The sequence below is a fragment of the Peromyscus californicus genome, unplaced genomic scaffold (genome assembly GCF_007827085.1).
Source record: "Peromyscus californicus insignis strain IS unplaced genomic scaffold, ASM782708v3 Scaffold_17__1_contigs__length_78620276, whole genome shotgun sequence".
NCBI classification, from domain to species: domain Eukaryota; kingdom Metazoa; phylum Chordata; class Mammalia; order Rodentia; family Cricetidae; genus Peromyscus; species Peromyscus californicus.
In genome coordinates this window covers 64,292,110-64,314,500 of record NW_026294469.1, presented here as the reverse complement: position 1 = coordinate 64,314,500, position 22,391 = coordinate 64,292,110, and the positions used below count along the sequence as shown (strand labels likewise).

Below are 22,391 nucleotides of genomic sequence, written 5' to 3'. Positions count from 1 at the left end.
ACACCTCAGGTGGGACATGGCTTTCTTCCTTCTCCAAGGCCAGATGCCTCCTAATGGGCTCCCTTGGGAGGGCAGAATGTGTGAATGTGGCCAACGGCTGGCACATTTATTAAAGGCACAGTTTCTAATACACTCTTTCAAACAGGTTGAATTAAGGGCTACAGAGCCTGAAGACAGCTTCCTGAAGTCCTTTTTGATGCTGGGAGGCAGGCAAACGTCCTGGGTTCTGTCTGAATTCCAAGGACTCTTTAATGAAGAAGCTTGGCAGCACTAATCTGTGGGAGGGGATGAAAGCATTCATTGGCTTCCTGGCTCCTTCTCATGTGGCTTTCCTCCTTTTCCTCCATGTTCCTCCTGCCATCCTGCCTCCCTGTTCACCTGCCCACCATCCCTTCATCCCCTGGCTATTCCATTTCTGTATTTTTTTTTTCCTATCCTGGGATCCATTTTCACAGCTGTCTTGGCTCAGTGGTGGGCCAGCCATGAAAGGCTTAATGGAAGTGAGTGAATAGAACCATGAGTGGCTGAGCATTGGAAATTCATTATTTGCTTCTTATTATTATCTCTTTTAATTTCATGAGCATTCCCTACTTATATATGCATGTCACACAAGAATCAAATATCTACCAGGCGGTGATGGTGCACACCTTTAATCCCAGCACTCGGGAGGTAGAAACCGATGAATCTCTGAGTTTGAGGCCAGCCTAGTCTACAGAGCTAGTTCCAGGACAGCCAAGGATACACAGAGAAACCCTGTCTCGAAAAGCGAACAAATAAACAAAAAACAATAAATGTTCTCTTCGATACAACCTTTTCACAGCCATGCATCTGTTAACTTCCTTACCCATTTAGATGTCTTCTGATAATATGACTTACAGAAATACGCTATTTCAAAAATCATACAGCACTCACACTTCCCCAAACCCATAGACCCGAGGACTCTTCCAGGCTTATGCATCCACTGTGCTGTTAAGTGGCTATCCAGTGGTTCGTAGTGAGGCCTGGTTAGCCCTTCCTTCAGTGTGAGGAGCCCACTTGACCTGCCAGTTTTCCCCTGGGAATGCAGGACACATTAGTGTGATGGTAAAAGGGTTTGCTTCCTTCTGCACAAATCAAGTATTTCTTTGGGTAGGTGCTGGGGAGTAGAATTCATTTTAGTGACTCTCGGCAAACTGTTCTCCAGAAATGACTGTTCTGTCCTTCATAACTGCACCAGTGTGTGGGGACAGCCTCCACTTTATTCTGCACTGTCCATCTTCTGGTGAGACTGAATACTTTTATTATTATTATTATTATCATCATTATTATTATTATTATTGGTTTTTCGAGACAGGGTTTCTCTGTGTAGCTTTTCGCCTTTCCTGGATCTCGCTTTGTAGACCAGGCTGGCCTCGAACTCACAGAGATCCGCCTGCCTCTGCCTCCCAAGTTCAGGGATTAAAGGCGTGTGACACCACCGCCTGGCTCTAGATACTGAATACTTTTTAACTGACTTACTGGTCATGTTTTCCCAATATGTTAAATTTCATTTTGGTAAAATTTATTTCTGTTTTAGAGCAACAATTGGAAAAACAAAGACAACTTTGGAAAAAAAATAATCCACTATCATTTTGTGACAAGGACTGATGATAATTGTTGTGAATTTTTTTTTTTTTGCTCACCTTTCACAAAGTTGCTCTGCTAATATACATAAATTTTAGCTTGATTGTTTAGTGTGATCTCCTATACATTGTTAGGTGATGGCTTTTAGGATAAAATGCAGTTGTTTAAATTTGGTCTTTTTTTGCTGCCTGCTGGTGGCCCAGAAGTATGATATAACTCAAGCTAGCATTTATTCGTTCAGGCAGAGGTGTAGGCTCTGGAACACAGTGATAGGCAGAACCAGCCTTGCCAGAACTTGCTTTCTGGTAGGAAGGATGGGAAATAGGGTGATAGGAGGCAGGCACTGAAGCAAGAAGGGGATGGAGGCCAGGGCTATTGGAAGGAGGCTTTGGAGAGAAGATTTGGAGGCCATGAGAGAGTAAGGTTACTTAGGAATGAGTATTCCATGCAGAAGGAAGGACCAAAGCAGAGCTCTGGAATGGGGATGTAGACCACATTGAGGCACAGGGCAGAGGTCAGTCTAGCTAGTGCAGAGCACAGGAGAGGTATGGCCAGTGAACTGGGCATCAGGGCCTCCTTAAAGGCCTGGAGAGAACTCTGTCACTTTGAAAGACAGTGGAGGGTCCCCAGCACGTGGACCTTCATAAAACCCTGTGGGTAGCCCTGAAACCCCCTAGCTTAAGAATCCTTGAGTCAGATGACTTTTTTTGTATATATATATATATATATACACACATATATATATATATATATATACATATATATATTTCATTTTGAAATAATTTTAAAAATACACAAAATCCCAATAATATTGTACAGAGAATTCATGCATAGCCTTCACCCCATGGCCCTAATTGTTAATATATCACATTTTACTCTGCCTCTAAACATATATTTATATATTTACTATATATACATTTGTTGCTTTCAAAGGAATAATTGGAAGAACAACATATTATATATATATATATTATATATATATATATATATATATGTATGACTTCTCTCTGAATCGTTTTGCAGACATGAGACCCCTTTATCCCTAGTCACTTCAGTGTATTCCTAAGGACAAGAAAGATCCCGTGGTCCCAGTGGAGGGAATAAAGACAGCTATTGCTCTCTTGCTTCATCTGTGGACCTTTATTTCACCAGCTCTCCCAATAAGCCCTTAGAGCTGTGTTGGTCCTCTCTTGTCTCTGTGGCCAAATACACGACATGAGCCGTTCTGGGACGGGAAGCTTCGAGAAGAATGGTTGTTTGGCTCATGTTTCTGGGCCTGTAGTGAGGTCCAGTGCCGTGGGTGAAGCCATCACCAGAGGAAAGCCGCTGTCCTCCTGGCAGCCAGGAAGCAAAGAGAGGCAGGAAGGGGCTGGGACAGGGATTGACTTCCTCCAACTAGACCACACCTCCCAATAATACCACTGTAGTGTGAGTCTACCAAGCAATTACCCATCAGATCAAGGCCTCAGGATCCAGTCGCTGCTCAACAAATAGAACACAGCGGGGGGCCTGTCCCTAACTTTTTGAGGGTTTGTGGAAGAGCCTTCATATCCGAACCATAGCAACAGCAAAAACAAAACACACAAAAACCGAATCTGGTTAGAACACTGAAACCAAAAACCGAACATTGCGTTTAGAATCAGCCTTTTTTTTTTCCTCTTCAAGTTCATAGCTATTTCTGCCCTTAGCCCATTCTGCCACTTTTTGATGGTGTAATCCTGGACAAGTTACTTAATCATACTGTGCCCCAGTCTCCACATATGCCAAATAGAGAAAATAAAAGCATCCAGGAGGGCTTGAGGACCAAATGTTAACGAGCTGACAGGTTTAACATGAAAGCCGCATTGATTCTTGTGATCAATCCTTGACTACACATGCTGCAAGTAGCCCTTGAACTGCCGTTTTCTTCCTTCCTTCCTTCCTTCCTTCCTTCCTTCCTTCCTTCCTTCCATTCTGACTCCTCTCACATACACAGGAGTTTTAAATGATGATGGTTGATGTAGTTTGAACCTGTCTCAGGGCTTTGAGTCAACTTGGAACGTGTTTCCCAGGAATAGCACATGATAAACATCTAGGACAATCATTTCTTTATGTGGCTGTCGATGAGTCTCAGCTAACCCCTGTTTGAAAATCCTGCCTTTGTCAGCCGGGTGTGGTGGCACACTGCGACCCCAGCACTTGGATGAAGAACTTAGGCGGGGTCGGCAGTTTGAGGCAGCCTGGACTACATGAACTCTTGTCAGCAAAAAGCAAACTTACCATATACTAAGTTCTCATCTGTGCACTAATTGTTTATGGCCTTGTTTTTATTGCTTGTTTTGTTTTCGTTTTTTTGTTTGGTGGGGGCTTTTTTGTGCATGTGATTTTGTTCCTCTACTAATTCAATATATGGTGGCATGGTTTGAGTGTAAAATATCCTCCACAGGATCCTTAAATGTGTAAGGAGTCTTTCTCTGTCACATCAGCTCCTAAATAATGACATGGAGACTTTTTATTAATTACAAAAGCTTGGCCTATAGCTTAGACTTGCTCCTAACTAGTTCTTATAACTTAAATTAACCCATTTATATTAATCTACATTCTGCCACGTGGCTTGTGGCTGTTACCTCTCCTCCTGTACATCCTGCTTGCTTTTTTTTTTTTTTTTTTTTTTTTTTTGGTTTTTCGAGACAGGGTTTCTCTGTGTAGCTTTGCGCCTTTCCTGGATCTCGCTCTGTAGACCAGGCTGGCCTCAAACTCACAGAGATCTGCCTGGCTCTGCCTCCCGAGTGTTGGTATTAAAGGCGTGCGCCACCACCACCTGGCTCCTACTTGCTTTGTGTCTCCTGGTGTCTCCACCTTTCTTCTTCCCAGAGTCCCTCCTGTCCCCAGAAGTCCTACCTATACCTCCCGCCTAGCTATTGGCCATTCAGCTCTTTATTACACCAATCACAGCAATATATCATCACACCGTGTACAAATATCCCACAACACGCGTGCTTGAACGCTTGGTCTCTGACTGCTGATGTCTGGGAGGTTATGGGATCATTAGAAGGTGGAGGCTTGCTAGGGGACCTGGATCACTGAGGGCGGACCTGGAGATGTAGTAGCCTGACTTCACTTCCTGTCTCTGCTTCCTGATCCTCTGAGATGTGAAGAGTCCCAGCCTTAGTTCTCACCACCATGAACTCCACCTGGATGAACTACATACCCCAAAGCTGTGAGCTAGAACAAACCCTTCATCCCTAAGTTACTTTGTCAGGTATGGGCAGAGTGATGAGAAAAGTAACTAATACCTGGACCTGATGCTCCTCTGTCATCAGCCTTGATGTTGGGTGGGCCTAGTCCCTGGGGGCTTCGACACTGAAAAGTGCATGCGTGCGTGTGCGTGTGCGTGCGTGCGTGCGTGTGTGTGTGTGTGTGTGTGTGTGTGTGTGTGTGTGTGTGTGTGTCTTACCATCAGCCTGCCCTACTCCAAACCTCCTCCTCTAGTGCTCAGTACCATGTGAACTTCCCCATTCTTCCCAAAGTTTGCTAAAAAGTGTTGCCCATACTGGAGTGCAAGTGACTGGTGACTGACGTAACTGCTTGAATTGTTCAGTATCTTTTCATGTACAGATTAAGAGCAGAGAATGGTGGAATAAGCATTTTGAGTTCAGAATAAACATCTAATACTCCAGTGTTTGTCAAATCTTAACCCTGTGATCTATAGTCATTCCAGATTTTTAAATAAAGATATAAATTACAGCAGCTATGGCGGAAGGTCTAAAGCCGTGGGGTGTGTACTCCACATTCGGTATTCCCACATGCACCATTCCCCTGCGTGTCCTGACTCTTTTGCTGGAGGACCTTTGTAAGGTGGATACCACCCCCAGTCCCTAGAGGACCTTCATGGTCCAGAGGTCTAAAATGTGAGCTCATTCGCCCTGAAGGACAGGGGATCTATGTGTGCGGATTCAGACTGGAACTGAGAATTTGAGAAGAGGGCCCCACTCTGCCCTAGAGTCATCCCAACAGATTCAGCTAGGTTTGGGGGAATCTATCTGGAGCTCTCTAGGCAGCATTGAGAAGGACCAAAGGAAGCAGGCAATACAGGCTATAACATGAGAAGAAAGAAAATGCTAAGGGTGGCATCCAGCCACAGGCTGGAGGAGTTTTGGAAAGGGGTTCCCAGAGCTTTGAGGACCAGGGCAGAGACACACATCCCTGTGACTCGGGCAGCCACATGGAAATGATAGCCCAGGCTTTTCCAGGGCTGGACCATTCGAGTAGGAGCCCCACAAGGCCAGTGGGTGACTTGGTGATCGTTCATGCTTGATGGCTGGCTCCCTTGGGTGCCAGGGGTACTGCTCGGGCAGAACCACCATCCCTGTTCTACTGGGGGCTGGGCTTGGGTCAGACTCACTGGGTCTGATGGTTCTGCGGGCGCCATCACCATGTTCGCCTTTCCCTACATGGAACACTCACTTTCTGCTCCTTGCCCCACCCCACTCCCACGCTCTAGTCCCTTCCTTCATTTGCAACTTTACCACCACTGAGAAACATGGAACCTGGCCCTGACCCACTACCCCCTGGGCCAGCTCTGCATCCCTAGCCACTCCAGGGAGGTGCTGCCTGGTGAGAGCTATACTGTCTCCATGGGGGAAATGGCACTGACTTCTATAGCCTCACAGCTGGAGTATGCCTCCAAGCTGCCCACTGCCTCCGTTTTGATTCCACCAGCTCTGGAGCACCCTTCTCTGGGAACCCTGAGAGTGTTCTCATGGGCCATCCATGCCCTTCCCCTCCCAGCCCCTGTGGAGATCATGTTTTTCCTCGTTTCTGTTTCATGTCCTCATCCCTCTCCACACCGCTGCTGGCAGACATGTTGCCCTGCTTGTTCTGGCATATGCTCGGTAAGGAGGAACTCAGGAAGTGATTTGGTGGATACAATAGAGCTGCCTTGCTAGGCCTGGGCCGGCTCACTGGGGGATGTGCTTGCACACAGATGTATGTAGAGCCTCCCTAGCAGGAGCTGCACTCACCTGCAAGTCACCACATTATGGGATGTCCCATCCATGCTGTCCAGCCAGTGTCTAGGGTTCCTAGAAGGAGAGAAGCTAGCAATCACCTTGCTCCTTTGCTGTGTCCTTGCATGGCTTCAGGGATTTGGATCTGACTGGTACAGTGAAGGAATGACAGACAGATGGACACACAGACTCAAAGCTGGGGTTTGGGTGGTCGGGGCTCTCAGATGGAGGAACTTCAGCACTCTGGAAGTTTGGCTTGTTCATTATAGAAGTTGAACAGAGAGGCAGGGTTATTGCATACAACAGAACAGAGAGGCAGGGTTATTATTGCATACAACTGAACAGAGAGTCGGGGTTATTGCATACAACTGAACAGAGAGGCAGGGTTATTATTGCATACAACAGAACAGAGAGGCAGGGTTATTATCACATACAACTGAACAGAGAGGCAGGGTTATTGCTTACATTATGGTGCACAGCTGGACCAAGGAAGCTTGTTTATCTTACCTCAGTAGAAACAACCTCAATAGGGAGCAGTGTCCAGGCTGTAAACATCCAGCAGGGAGAGCTCTGATGGACATTTTCTACACACACTGTCAACGCTTGCTCTCGGGCCCCCAAGGAAGGCTTTGCCGTCCCCTTGAGCCTGAGGCTGTAGGGTCCTTGACACAGCTGTGCCTATGTGAACAACACACATTGACTCAGCTTCACTTACTCAGGGCTTCCCTCACACCCTTTGCTCCTCAGCTGTACCTATCCTGTCAGCCTCAGCTGGCTCCTCCCAGGAGAGGAGTTGTGCCAAGATGTAAAGCAAAGGGATACTCTTAATATATGTCTGTGTATGTCTTCACATATATATATATATATATATATTACTTTTGCTTTTTGAAATTATTTTAGACTCGTAGCGAAAGTGCAATAGTAGTTCCAAGTGGCCCATATCACCCAGCTTCACACAACCATGGCACAAGCATCAGAATGAAGAACCATGTCCTTCTTCTATCCTGAGATTCAAATTTGTATTTAATGTCCATGTTTTCCTGTCTGGTATTTCCTTTTTTTTTTTTTTTTTTTTTTTTTTTTGAGACAGGGTTTCTCTGTGTAGCTTAGCACCTTTCCTGGAACTCTGTAGCCCAGGTGGGCCTCGAACTCACAGAGATCCATCCGCCTGCCTCTGCCTCCCAAGTGCTGGGATTAAAGGCATGCGCCACCACCTCCCAGCTGGGGTTTTCCTTTTCTTATACAGTCTTGACATTTTTGTGACACCTGTGATTTTGGTGAAAGTCAGTAATCTGGGTTGTCTGGTGTTTTTCATGATCACGTTAAAGCTGGCACCAGTGGGGGGAGGGGGGGAATCCCTCAAAAGTGTTATGCCCTGCTCAGCATGCAGTATCAGGAGTCCATGCTGCTGCTGTGTGTCACTGGAGTATTGATCTTATGTGGTTAGAGTGGTGGCTGAGGGGCTTCTCTGTTGTTAATTAGTTAATCTTTGGGGAGAAGTGCCTTGAGACTATCCAAGGAAATACAATCCTGGGAATTGATTATCTGTATAAAAGACCTAAGAGGCTAAATTACTAGAAAGTAGCAGCTACTTACAGGTCCCATTTTCCACCTCTTAACATGAGGCCCAAGGAAGAAGATGGTATTTCCAGAGGCCAGGGTCAAGGTCATGTGTGCAAGCCTATGTGGTGAGGGCTGGAGCAGTGAAAAATGCCCACTTGGTGTTAGTTATGCCTTTAGAAGTAGAGACAGGGCATGCCCGACTTCTCCCTTCTTCCGGTCTTGAGAAGCCCAGCCTGAGTCCAGATCACCAGGGAACCTGAGAGGTGGCCACCTTGTCAGTACAGAGAGAGCTGGGATGGGTATGAAGTAGCCCTGATGCCTTGCCTTCTCTCCAGAACCCTACTGTCCAACACAGAGTGATTGGCCACATGTGACTCACCCAATATGAGGTGTGCACTTTGGTATACAAAGAATGTTGTCTTAGGGTTTCTATTGCTGTGACAAGACACCTTATTTGACTTACCCTTTGACATCACAGTCAATCACCAAAGAAGTCAGGCCAGGAACTCAAGGCAGGAGCCTAGAGTCAGGAACTGAAGCAGAGGCCAGGGAAGAAGGCCGCTACTGACTTCCTCCCTGTAGCTTGCTCAGCCTGCTTTCTTACAACCCAGGACCACATGCCCAGGGCTAGCACTTGCCCCCAGTGGTCTGGCCTCTTCCACATCAATCCCTAATCAAGAAAATGCTCCACAGGCTTACCTCCTGGCCACTCTAATGGAAGCAATTCCTCAGTCCTCAGTTGAGATTCCTTCTTCCCAGATAGGCCGAGATTTGTGTTGAGTTGTCAAAAGGCTAATTAACATTTGTTTTTGTTTCTCTTACCATATAGCTCAAACTTAGGAACCTCCTGCCTTGGCTTCCTTCATGATGAGATTACAGACATGGGCCCCGCCTTATTTTTTTTATTATAATTATTATCTATTTAAGTAATAATATTTTGACTGTATTGGGTTATGTCAGGCATATTGCTTAACTTAATTTTTAAAAATCTGGCTTCTAGGAACTATAGTCAGGTCTGTAGCTTATCTTTGTGCCTTTCATTTTATTTCCTTGGAGTATACTTGAACTTGGTCTATGGCATCAGCGTCACAATGAAAGGTCTTTCCTGACCTAGGCATACTGTCCTCAGCCGCAGTGTGCCTTGCTGGCCTGGAGCCCTCCCTACTCAGCTTATACTGAGGTTGTACTCTTTCTGCTATGCATGCCACTTGGAGTGAAGGCTGAGGTCAGTGTGTGGCAGAATCGGAGAGGTTGGCTAATGTCTAACAGCACCCTGAAGCTAGCTCGCACTTGGCAGAGGGCTGTCTTCCTGCTTCCGTGTGTCTGCGCGATGACAGTAGTCCTGGACAGCTTCACGGAGTTGCCCAGCGTTGTCGTGGCCATCGAACAGATAACAGCATGGGAGAGAGCACATGGATTTCAGTGGCTTCCAGTGCAGCTCCTGGGAGTTTGTCAAAATGCTGATCCTTGGCCCCAGCCCCGCAGACGCTGAGTCACCAATGGAGAGTGAGGCCTAGGGCCCTCCAAATGACAGACTTGGGGAACTCATGTGTAGGTGGTAGTCAGCCACACGTTGGGACATTCCTCAGCTTGAGCCAGTCTTCTGAGACCTGTCTGCAGTTTCTCCATGATGCCAAATCCATAGACATCTGGAGCTGGGTGTATAGAGCTACACACACTTGCTGCCTTCCGGCTCCAGCCGTGACCCTTAGCATGAGAGACAGCCAGCATGGCTGGAGCCTGGCCAGATGGTCAGAGGTGCCACTGACTGTCCAGAATAACTAGGTGTTATGTTTGGTTGACTTTAGGATGCAGCTGGAACGTTAACTTTTGGTGAACTTAGGGCTTCCCCAGGCATATAGCCAGGGGCCACCTTGAGGTGGTGTTTAGATAGGCCACCTTGGGCCTGCTCGTCTTCAGGGGTGGGTTTGCCACTGAAAAGGCCAAGTCGGATTTCCTAGTGAGCCTGCTGGGAGGCGGGGGGGGGGGGGGGTGTGAGGACGCGCCCTGCTGTCACTGAACCCCTCCCTTCTGCCTGCAGTGGACTGCGGACTGCAGAGAGCAGCTGGACGACGGCTGTTCCTTCCCCAGAGGGCGAGCCCCGCCACAGCAGGTAGGGAACCGGCTCTGTGCTCCGTCTGGGAGCTGTCACGTGCCTTGCTTTTCTGGGACCCTGGGGCTGGCCCTTGGGTGGTCCTGGATGATGGGAATTAGGGAAGCAAGCAGAAAGATGGGGGCAAGGAGGGTTCGGGGCCGGTAGGAAGCCTCCCGTAATTCCTTGGCCACCTTGGAGTACCCCACCCGCAACACGTGGATTCTGAAGACTACTCTTCAGTGGCCTTTTATGGAATGCCACCTCTGGTAACAACCTAGACGTCCACTGAGAGGAGGGTGGTGAGACGCTCTGTGATGTATCCTTTAAGAAATACTGTATGGCGTCAGGTCAGCAAACGGGAATCTGGGTGCTGATGTTGGTGGGCCCACAAGCACTGAGACTCAGGGTGTTTGAAGTTGATGATGGGGTGCTTTGGACATCTCTTTTCTGGGTCTACGAAGGGCTGGGCCAGTGGAACATGTAGAGGATCTCAGAGGTCTGGACTCCTCAGTCTGCAGCTGTTCTGGGGCAGGGGATGTTCTTCTGCTCACACATTCTGGCACTTGAAGCTGCCAGGGTTTCCTGAGGGGCTGTGTGGCCAGGAGGGAAGGGAGGCAGCCACTTCTGGAGAGCTGTCCTGGTGACCTAGGTGTGCTGCCTTTCCAGCTGCCCTCACTGATACCCTGTCCCTGCCTGTGAAAAACCACGGGGTTAGGATCTGAAGAAATCACTCTCCCTAGCCAAGCCCTGCCTCAGAGCTGGCCTCTTCCCACCTCAGATTCCACAGCTCTTGATCCTACGGTTGCTTCAGGGACACATTGCCTGGCTCACTGGCGTGATCCCACCTCGGTCCCTTGTGCTAGTCCATTGCTCAGTGGTCAAGCACCTGCTTAGCATGGTCAAGGCCCTAGCCTGCACCCCAGCACTGCAGGGATAAACAGCAGAGCAAAGCCCCGCCCCCCCCTCCATCTCTATTCTGTTCCAAAGGAAGGTACTCAATGCCCTCAGTTCTGAATCATTCTTAGGCTCCGGGGCTTTGCTGCCCCAGGGTATAGGAGAGACAACTGTCTTGTAGTTGACTCTCAGAACATTTCTGTAATTGTTTCCATCTTAGTTAGGGTTTCTGTTGCTGTGATAAACACCATGACTAAAAGCAGCTTAGGCAGAAAGGGGTTTGTTTCCGCACTTCCAGATACAGACCATCACGGAGGGAAGTCAGGCCAGGAACTCAAGCAGGGCAGGAACCTGGAGGCAGGAACCAAAGCAGAAATCATACAGGAATGCTGTTCGTTGGCTTGCTCACCCTACCTTCTTTGACAACTCAGGATCACATGCCCAGAATTGGCACCACCCACAGTTAGGTTGGGCCCTCCCACATCAATCATTAATCAAGAAAATGCCCAGCAGACTTGCCTATAGGCCAGTCTTATGAAGACATATTCTCAATTGAGAGTCCCTCTTCCCAAATGATACTAGCTGGTGTCAAGTTGACATGAAACTAATCAATATGAGACTAATCCTTTTTTAATTTTTGTGTTAATCATACAGAGTTTTTTATTTCATTATGGCCTTTCCATCCTTGTATATTAAACTGCGGAGATATAGCTCTGTGACAGGTTAGGGGCAGGAGCCTAGATTCTGGTATCTGATCTGCTGCTTGGTGGCCAAGTCCATCTTCCTCAGATGAAAAGAGAGGATTCTGGGTAGCCTCTGAGGGTCCTTTTGGCACTTCTCTCCCATTTGTGGATGGGGTACACGGAGAAGGGGGCCTGTCCAGGCTGGACTGTGCACCGTACACCAGGTCTCTTGACTGCCCAGTATCTACAGGGTGCGTCTGCCTGCCCCGTTGCAGCTCATGCACTTGGAAGGGCATCTCTTCCAACTGTCTCCTTGGTGGGGGACCCCACCCAGTTTCTCTTGTCATCCCAGACTCTTCTAGCACATATGGGCTTGGATGTGGCTCCGAGCAGGGAGGGGGAGCCGGACAACAAGAACTGTGTGTTTCTTGATCAGTAGATGTCTAGTTCTGGAATTTTCCAGGGTAGGGTTCTTCATTCTCTCTGGTTTATTACTTTTCCTGAGCCCCCTCTCTCTGCCCTTGCCTTCTTATACTGTCACTTCAGACAGGCTCTCCAGAGGTTGAGGAAGGCCCTTCTCCCAGCCCCTCACCATCCCCCCACCCTGGTCTCCCCTGAGCTGTCCTTGCTCCACTGTTTATCCACTTAGAGTAGGTGAAGGGGTTGGACTAGGCAGTGTGGTGGGGTGGGGCTTTGTGGGATGACTGTCCCCCAGTGGACTCATGTGTGGCTCTTCACCACCTAAGCACCTTGCATACACTGTGAGGTCCAGCTGACCACAGTCCCTGCTTTGGGGAGGGACTGCGCAGTCTCCAGGGTGAAGTATCACTGGGCATAGAGAAGAAACTGGAATGCTTTCTTGGCAGGCTCACTGTGGGGCACGAACCTTGGGCTGGAGGTGACAATCTGAACATTAGCCCACCTACTTCCCGGACGTAGCTAGCAGTAATGGCAGCAGCATTGCTACTACCTGACCTGTGGGCCTTTCTGGTCATCCTAGGAGGAGGAAGTACAGGAGAATCTAGGACACACCCCCACACAATGAGCAGCAACCACATGGCCCTATGCTTTGAAGTTGGGGTGAAGGTCTGGCAGTGACTTTGCTGGAGGGCGGGAGAGGCTGGGCTTGCTGCATTGGGTTGAAGCACACGTGGTACTGTGAAAACTGCTCAGAGCCAAGGCAGTGTGGTCAGGGGTCTAGGGTGAGGCCATGGTTCCTCCTTCAGGGACCTCACTCTCAAGGAGAAGGCCAAGACCCAGGTGGAAATGAGCTCCCGGCTCAGATACACGTGTCCGTGGGGCAGCGGAGAGTTGTCTGGGCTACACAGGGCCATGGAGAGAGCACTTGTTGACAGAAGGCTGAGGTGGCACCAAGTGCCACACACTGCCCTGCATGGGGAGGCAAGAGTGGCTGGCAGCACCTTGTGTCGGCAGCGAAGGGCTTGATGTGTAGAGTCGGGGCACTGGGTGACACGGGACAGCAGTCACAGGATGGAAGTCGGTCTCTCTCCTTCCCCTAGCCCAGGTGAGTGTGGAGGAGCGGTCTAACAGTTGAAGAAGGTCAGGCTGGCTCCAGATTCCTCTCTGTGGGCCTGCCATTCTTGGGTGTGGTTTTCTTCCATGACCCATGGCATCTCCTGCCACCTCTGTGCCCCACCGGTGGCAACGCCACCCTAGGTCTCATCCTAGAATCTTGACTCTCCTCCTGAAGCAGCCATCCTATGAAGACCTCTGGGGAAGGTCACAGGAAAGCCCCGGGTAGCTGGCCTGCGGCTGCCCTGCCTGGCCTTGGGTTACTTGCAGGCTTTGGTTGAGGAGGACCAGGGAACTGCCTTCTGAAGAGTGTATCAGTAGGCATGAACATCTTCCCCTGTTAGCACATCCAAACTCCTTACAGTACCCTTCTATCTAGACAGACACCCTCACACTAACTCACGTCACTGTCATGCTGTTTTCTGTTCCCACCTGCCCCCTCAGTAACCCTAAGAAAGGGGGTGCTACTGTCTCCACATCTCAGCACTCCCTGGCATGGGGCCTCGCATGCACTGGCCAAGGCACAGGCTATGCAGGCATTCCCGAGCAGGCCCCTTTCCTTAGGCCTCACAGAGTCTGTGAGCTTTCTGGGGTTAGGATGACAGGGTTGTTCTAAAAACCCATGTTCACCCATGGGGACAATTGCTTCTAAGAGCCAGCTGTTCCTTTGGCTGCCACACTTGGGCCACTGATACCAGGGAAGCAGAGGTCATCAGGAGAAGGTGATGATGGAGCAGATGGAGTGGTCTTGCCTTCCGCCCAAGAGGCTAGTATAGCATTGCCTGATTCTGAACTAGAGGCCCAGGGATGGGTGGCACCCATGGGGATTAGCCATGCAGTGAGATGCTTATTTCCCTACAGCAGGCAATGTTCTCATTCTTTGGTTATTTCAGCTATTGCAAAACAATACCTTACCCTCTCTGGATGCTTTCATGCAAGTCAGGTTAGCAGGCATCCCAAGAAGTAGGAGAAAGGGAGTCCAGATTTTGAAAAAAAAAAAAAAATGAGCCAACCAGCTGCCAGGAACCAGGATTCAGCTGTATCTGGCAGTTTGCCACCCTGGTTCCTCTTTCCAAGAGGCTGCTACCACTAGTCATTGGGTAAGGACGATAGGACATGTCCTGGCTGTCACTGCAGTAGGGGAAACACATGGTGACAGCTTGAGAGGACGGCATATGAAAGGGGAGACTAGTGGTTCTGCATTCAGAGACATTGTCCACGTGCAGGCTGGAGATGTCCGCCCCATCTGCTCACCCGTGCCAATGAAGGAAATGAACATGTAGAAAGCAGCAGAGCTTCTGTTTGGACCTTGAGAAAGACTTCCTGGCTGAAGGACTCGCTGGCCCATGACAGTGGCTCTTAAGCAATGGAATCATTGCTGGGAACCTGATCAGCACACCTCCTTATCAGACAGTTGTCAACTCATGAAGCCCTGGGAAATCCGGGGGAGTGTGAGGAATGATGTCAGGTTGTGGCCAATGACTTGTAATCTCACCTTCTTTGGAATGGTAGGTGTGGTGTAGGACACCCCATTATGAGAGGGAAAGAGCCTTGTCCCCAGGTGACCCTGGAGTAACACCGATTCTAATTATCTCTTCTACCAGGAAGACATTGGCATAAGTCTGGGTTTCTGTGCCAACCTGCAAGCTGGTGCAACCATGACAGACTCAAAGGATGGCAGATGGCAGCTAGGAAAACATCAAACACTCCAGTCCTCTAGCCCTGGCAAAGGTCAGACCCAGCCCTCTGGTCTGGCTGACCAGCCATGGCAGGATGCGGTTTGTTGACAATTAAGAAGTCGTTAGCATGCTTGGTGCCTTAGAAAAACACCTGGCTGCTGAAGCTGCTTCTGTGCATAAGGAAGAAACCTCTCACTATGCCCAGGCCTCTGCTCTCTGCGGAGTTGGTACTTATGGAGCAACGTTGTGTGCTTGGCCAACGTATAGCAGCTGGAGCCTTCTGTGTGGTTGCCTGCTTGTAGAGTGAAGATTCAGTAACCCAAAGTGGATTCAAGACACGTGCCTGAAGTAACCCCCAACAGATGTGACCCAGGAACTATGGTCATTCTGAGTGGCCCTGCTGGTCTTCAGGAAGGACATGAGAATTGATCCCTTCCTTTGGGGACAGGTAGAGTGCATGAGTAGATGGAAAGGAAGAAAGATGGAGGAAAGATGAGCAAAAATGAGGTTGGACTTTGTATTGGGACGCTGGGGTGGTAGACGCAAGTACAGCGAGCATTGATGGCACGTGCTGGGTAGTATTATCTAGAAGGGCTGAACATAATGCATGTAGAGGTGTCTGCTGGGCTGAGATGTTGGAACTCCTGCGCAGTCTAATCCTTCTTCGTGTACTTGTATGTCTTATATTTTTCTCTGTTGTTCTACACTGAAGTCAGTGCCTTGTGTCAGTCAGTACAGCCAAAATGATGCTGTGTAACGAGAAATCCCAAACCTTAATAACTTCTAACATTACTGGAGGCCACCTGGATGGTGCTGGATGGTGCAGTTGCCTTTTTCTGAGTTAGGGTGTCACTATATAACCTGGGCTGGTCTAGAACTCATGATCTTCCTGCCTCAGCCTCCTGAGCATTGGGATTGCAGGTGTGTGCCACTAGACCTGGCTTAGTGGTTATCATTTTCACCCACCATCACGTGGAAAAAAGAGCTCAGAGGATCTTACATTGGTGGTTCATGCAGCCGCCTGGGTGCACAGTCTGTTTGGCTATGAGCTGTTGTCCGGTCTTTGAAAGCTACGTATCCTCATTCCTGAAAAATTCCCTTTGTCACAGTCAGGGCGTCCTTTTGCTTGGATGTTTGGTTTCTCATTCATTGACCTCTTGCCCTGTCAGAGGTGGCGTCTCAGCAAGCTAGCTGACATGAAGGTTGAGGTAGATAGAATTCAGTCTCATCACACGAAAGTGTCCTAGTTTCCATCGGAAGCCATTTGTCATAGCAAGAATCAGAAGATTCTAAACAGTGACAAAGGTCAGTGATTAATGCCAACCTGAGATGCTAAGTCAACCTTCATCAACATTAGGCCTGGGTGCCCTGGAAAAGACCAGACAAAGAGGATGAAGGGATGCGTCACAGGCAGGGAGAGGATGTGCAAAGCCCATATCTGACAAAGAACTTCTGGAACATAGAAGGAACTCTCGAACTCATTAATTATCCCATGAGAAATATATGAAGAGACATTTCCACCAAGGAACTGCAGACAGGAAATGAGCACACAGGAGATCCTCCCCACCACTGGCCCTCAAAGAATTGCAAAACAACCCATGAGACATCACTGTGCTCTCATAGCTTCGAATGCTGGCAAGGATACTGAGGGGTGGGGGTGGGGGGAGTAAAAAGGTGGTGAGGGATATAAAACACAGCCGTTCTACATGCTTGTCGGTTTCATTTAAAGACAGAAAATGAAACCATTGAGAATAGTGTGATCTGGCACATGTAGTCCTGGGTGTGTGTCTCAGAAAAATGAAAACCTGCCCTCAAGTTTATAGAAGCTTTATCTGAGTGGGAAAAGCAATCACTCTGTGCTGGCTGGTCTATGTCAACTTGACACAAGCTAGGCTCATCTGGAAGGAGGGAGCCTCAGTTGAGAAGATGCCTCCATATAAGCTCCATCTGGAAGGCATTTTCTTATTTAGTGATTGGTGGGAGAGGGCCCAGCCTGTGGTGGGAGCTGCCATCTTTTGGCTGGTGATCCTGGGTTCTATAAGAAAGCAGGCTGAGCAAGCCATGGGGAGCAAGTCAGTAAGCAGCATTCTTCCACGGCCTCTGCATCAGCTCCTGCCTCCAAGTTCCTGCCCTGTTTGAGTTCCTGTCCTGACTTCCTTCGATGGTGAACTGTGACATGCAAGTGTAATCTGAATAAGCCCTTTCCAAAGCTTGCTTTGGGTCATACCGTTTCATCACAACACTAGTAACCCTAACAAGACACAGCCCAGTTGTTCTTCAGGGGGTGAATGGTCAGTTATGCTGTGGCGCTTGCCAGTGGGAAGAGTAGCCTGTGGCCACACCACCACCCTGGGTGAATCTCCAGATGATGCTGTGTGGGAAAAATCCAGTTCCTTCAAGCTGAATAATCCATGATTCCATTTCTGTCATGTGGACATGCAGAGCAGGTAGTTGTGGCTAGAGGGTAGAGAGGAGGTAGAGGCAAGGATAGAGATGGGTATGGCCGGGAAGGGGGCCACAGAGGGAGCCCTGCCATAATGGAAATGCCATGTGCTCTGGCCGGATCAGTGTCAGTATCTTGAAGGTAACACGGACTTACACTTTCATGAGTTTCCCTGCGGAGGGAAGCTGGAGTCTGTTTGTATTATTTCTTACAAGTCCGTGCCAATATCTTTTTCTTACACGTTCAAAGAGCTGTTTGAATATGGCTTAGCCTTTTAAAGTATAGAGCCCGGTCGGTCTCTTCGGAATCTCCTGTGGCATTCCAGCATTGCTAGCCATTGGGGAAAGGCAAACCGAACCCACGATGCCATGTTGTTGTTCTTCTTTCAGAATGGCCATGGCACGTGGCGATTCTCGGAGTGCTGGAGAAGACGCATGACACCACTCCCCCTCCCCCCCACCCCCGCCTACCCCCTGCGCACCTGCTCCAAGTAGTCCCCGGCCCTGTGATCTCCATCTCTTGCCCAGCCCTCCATGTTTTGAGTCTGGTACCACCAGGAGAAACTCGGACCAGGGTGGAGTTGTTAAGGAAGGCCTCCCTATTCAAGAAGGTGTCTTGGAGGGTGGGATCGTGTTGGGGTGCAGACTATTAACCCCCTCTGCTGGGAGCCTGTCTGTGGTAGGGAACCAGGGACAATTGTGGGGCTCTACCATTTCAGTAGAGGCCCGACGGGTAGACGGCCAGGAATGGCCTGCGACATGGCTCAACCTAGAGCAGACATATCGTAGCACAACCCACTTAGAGCCTCGGTCGCATATCCAGAGATAGTGGGTGGGAAGCTGGCTTAGGAGGGATAGCTGGGCCACAGGCTTCAGCCTGTCTCCACGTCTCCCCGCCTTGTGGTTTTAATTTGGGTAGAAAAGGAGCATGGAGAGATGGGCAGACAGACGAGAAGCCCCCGAGTGAAAGTAGATGTTCCTTCCCCTGAACTCAGCCCTGTTTTCTGCTCTGCCCTTCTCCAGTCTCAAAGGCATCTCTGTTGCAAGGGATTAAACATGCCTGGTCCTTCCCCACTAGCACCTGGGCGCTGTCCTTGGTGCTAAATGGTGATGGTCTCGTGTGTGTGTGTGTGTGTGTGTGTGTGTGTGTGTGTGTGTGTGTGTGTGTGTGTGTGTGTGTGTGTTTTGTATGTGTGCATGGCCTAGTCTCCTCACCTGCCTCCACATGGGTCCCCTTTATTCACATCCAGGTCACCCTCAAAAGCCTGCTTTAGTGGCCCGCAAGGTTCTGTATTTGGCCTGGGAGGTGACGTTAGGGTCATGCTTGTGAAACCTACATCAGCTAGCATCTCTCCTTTGACCTGCTGCCTTCCTCCCTCCCTCAGGAACTGCCCATCTAGTCTACCTGCTCTAGTGACAGGTGGGAAACTGGTGTCCGCGAGGCCAGAGTGACTTGGCTGGAGTCTGGCCTCTCTACCATCCCTGAAACCGTACTGCCAGCTGAAGATGTGGCTAGCCCAAAGTTGGCAGTTTAGGAACCAGACTTGTCATCTCACGGCTCCTAGCGATGTGACCCCCTATGAGGGGCAGGGACTGCAGCGTCAGGCCCCTGTGTCCACCCAGAACTTAACTCTATGTTAATGCACTTGTGTGGGCTGTACAGGAGGCTGGGGACAGGCCTCTCAGCCCCTGGCAACTATGGGCCTGAGAAGTGAGAAGATCCACTGTGGAAGCTGTGGGGTCACATTCTGTGTCAAGAACAGTATGGGATGAGACCCTGTGCACTGCTAAGCCACCAGACTGCTCCTTGTGTTTCTAGTGCTTGGAACCAGGGCCTGTTCAGCCCAGCTTCTGGCTAACTGGCAACTCAACGCTCTTGGCCATCCAGGGCCAAGGGTATAGCCGAGGGCAGCCCCCCTTCTCCATGTGACCTGCTGCAGCAGATATGCTGGGTGAATCCAATAGGCACACCCCAAACTCTCTAGTTAAAGCGTTATCATCAACATCCCTGATCATGGGAGGCTCCTCCTGATGTCCTGTGCCCTGTTCAGCCAGTTTCCACCCAATCTCCAAATGCATAGCCTAGAATTGTCCTCACTTCCCTCCCCCAGTACACACATATCAACAAAACTTGCCACACGCTGGGTATTCAAAGACAACTAGCACTGTGGCAGCTCACTGCTCTCACTGCCTTGCTCTCCTGTACACACTCTTCCACGCCTTGCATTCCTAATAATCTACTACATGTTGATTTTTTTCCTGATTTGTTAACTCTGCATTTCCCAAATATTTGATAAGGAGCCTTTTTGACTACTCCACCCCTAAAGCGCCTTCAGGCCCCAAAGAAAGAAGAACTATGTTTCTTCCTTCCTTTCTTTCTTTCTTTCCTTCTTTCTCTCTCTCTCTCTCTCTTTCTTTCTTTTTTCCTTCCCTTTGGTTTTTCGAGACAGGGTTTCTCTATGTAGTCCTGGCTATCCTGGAACTCACTCTGTAGACCAGGCTGGCCTCAAACTCAGAGATCTGCCTGCCTCTGCGCCTCCCAAGCACTGGGATTAAAAGTGTGTGCCACCACCGCAGGGGTCGGACTATGTTTCTAAAGGCATGTTCTGGACCATTCCAGCTGGACTGCACTTGAACTACCAACACTACCCTCCAGAGTTATTCTGATGCACACTGGCATCTGAAAGCCAGGGGTTTAGTCTTTCTAGAGCACTCCAGGGAGCCATGCTGGAGAACATTCAGGAAGGGGTCAGCTCCCACAATGGTATGCACTGTTCTAGGTAGTGTCTAAAGGTCCCAGCAGGAAGGGATCAGCTCCCACACTGGTATGCGCTGCTGTTCTGTGCAGTGTCTACAGGTCCCAGCAGGAAGGGATCAGCTCCCACACTGGCATGTGCTACTGTTCCGCGTATAGTGTCTAAAGGTCCCACAGAGCCACAGGAAAGATGCATGTTGAGCTAGACTCACCAGGAGGAAGAAACTTGTGCAGGAGGGGTTGTTGGAGGAAGTGTTCCCTGTGTTTGAGTCTGGGAAGAGCACTCTATGGCAGAGAGGAAAACAGTTCCATGCATTCTTCAACCCAGTATGACCTCCGAGCTGCCACAAACAGGATGAAGTCCAAGCCACACAATGCCCTATTCCCATTACCCATGTGGCAATGGGGGAAATGGAGACTTCTGGGAGCCTAGAGGGTCGGACATGAAAAGATGGAGAGGTGCTGGGATGAGCCTGACCCTGGGACCTTCCTCTCTGTTCCCAGTGTGACAGTCACTTCTCTGTGCAAGTCCTGGGATAGGGTGTAGTTGGTTGTTTTTGTTCTTTTGCTCTTTTACTCTTTAGGGGGCCTACCACCCAGCTCCCAAATAAATCACATGGAGTCTTATTCTTTCTTATGAATGCTGGGTCTTAGCTTGGCTTGTTTCTTGCCAACTTTTCTTAACTTTAAATTATCCCATCTCTCTTTTACCTCTGGGCTTTTACCTCTGTCTATTTCTGTATACCTTTCTTTCTTACTGCACTGCTGGTTGTGTGGCTGGGTGGCTGGCCCCTGTCGTCCTCCTCCTTTTTCTCTTGCTTTTTCTCCTTTCCTACCAGATTTCTCCCTCTATACATTCTCTCTGCCTGCCAGACCCCCATCCTTGCTCCTGCCTTGCTTTTGGCCATTCAACTCTTTATTAGACCATCAGGTGCTTTAGACAGGCAAAGTAGCATAGCTCCACAGAGTTAAACAAATGCAACATTAAAAAAAAGGCAACACATCTTTGCATCATCAAACAAATGTTCCATAGCATAAACAAATATAACACATCTTAAAATAATATTCCACAACAGTAGGGTGGGGCGGGCAGCTGCTCCCAGTATGACGTTCCAGAACTCAGGTAGCAGGTGGGGTCTGTCTGCAGCCTCTACCACTTTGCACTTCTCTGATGTCTGTGAGTATTAAGAGAGCTATGAACAGATGATGTATGTGTATGTGCATCTATGTATGGTATGTGTAGTGTGTATACATATGGTGTATGATGGGTAGACATATGGTGTGTGGTGTATATATGTATGGTATATATGGTATGTGTATATGTATATATATATATGGTGTATGTGGGTACATGTGGTATATATATGTATGGTGTGTGGGTTGTATATGTATGGTGTATATGGCATATATATGTATAGTATGTGGTATGTATGTGTATGTGGTACATATATGTATAGTATGTGTATATGTATAGTGGGTGTATGTGTGGTATATCGTATGCATGGTGTGTGTGGTGTGAATATATATTGATATGTTGTTGTATATATATATGCCTTAGTTAGGGTTACTATTCTTGTGATGAAACACCATGACTGAAGCAAGTTGGGGAGGAAAGGGTTTCTTTGGCTTACACTTCCACAGCACTGTTCATCATCAAAGGAAGTCAGGACAGGAACTCAAACAGGGCAGGATCCTGGAGGCAGGAGCAGATGCAGAGGCCATGGAGGGGAACTGCTTACTGGCTTCCTCTTCATGGCTTGCTCAGCCTGATTTCTTATAGAACCCAGGACCACCAGCTCAGGGATGGCACCACCCACCATGGACTAGACCCTCCCCATCAATTACTAATTAAGAAAATGCCTTATAGGCTTGCCTACAGCCGGATCTTATGGAAGCATTTTTGAAATTGAGGCTCCCTCCTCTCTGATGACTCCTGCTTTGTATCAAATTGACATAAAACCAGCCAGCACAATATATATGACGTATCTGTAGTATGTTTGGTATGTGTGGTTTGTGTATGTATAGCCTGTATGTGGGATGTGTGTGTGTGTGTGTGTGTGTGTGTGTGTGTGTATAATGCATGTGATGCGTAAATATATGGTGTATGTGATATAGATAGATAGATAGATATGATATGTATGGCATATTTATGTGTGA

General features: G+C 48.8%; 1 protein-coding gene across 5 annotated transcripts in view; it reads left to right on the top strand.

The window, feature by feature from the left end:
* The window catches only part of Ctif (cap binding complex dependent translation initiation factor), a 271,640-nt gene that overhangs the window by 63,488 nt on the left and 185,761 nt on the right, over positions 1 to 22,391 (top strand). For all 5 annotated transcript variants that reach the window (XM_052742568.1, XM_052742565.1, XM_052742564.1 and 2 more), the window contains exon 3: positions 10,195 to 10,266. In XM_052742568.1, coding sequence (XP_052598528.1) covers positions 10,195 to 10,266 — 72 coding nt within the window. The remainder of the gene's footprint in view (positions 1 to 10,194; positions 10,267 to 22,391) is intronic.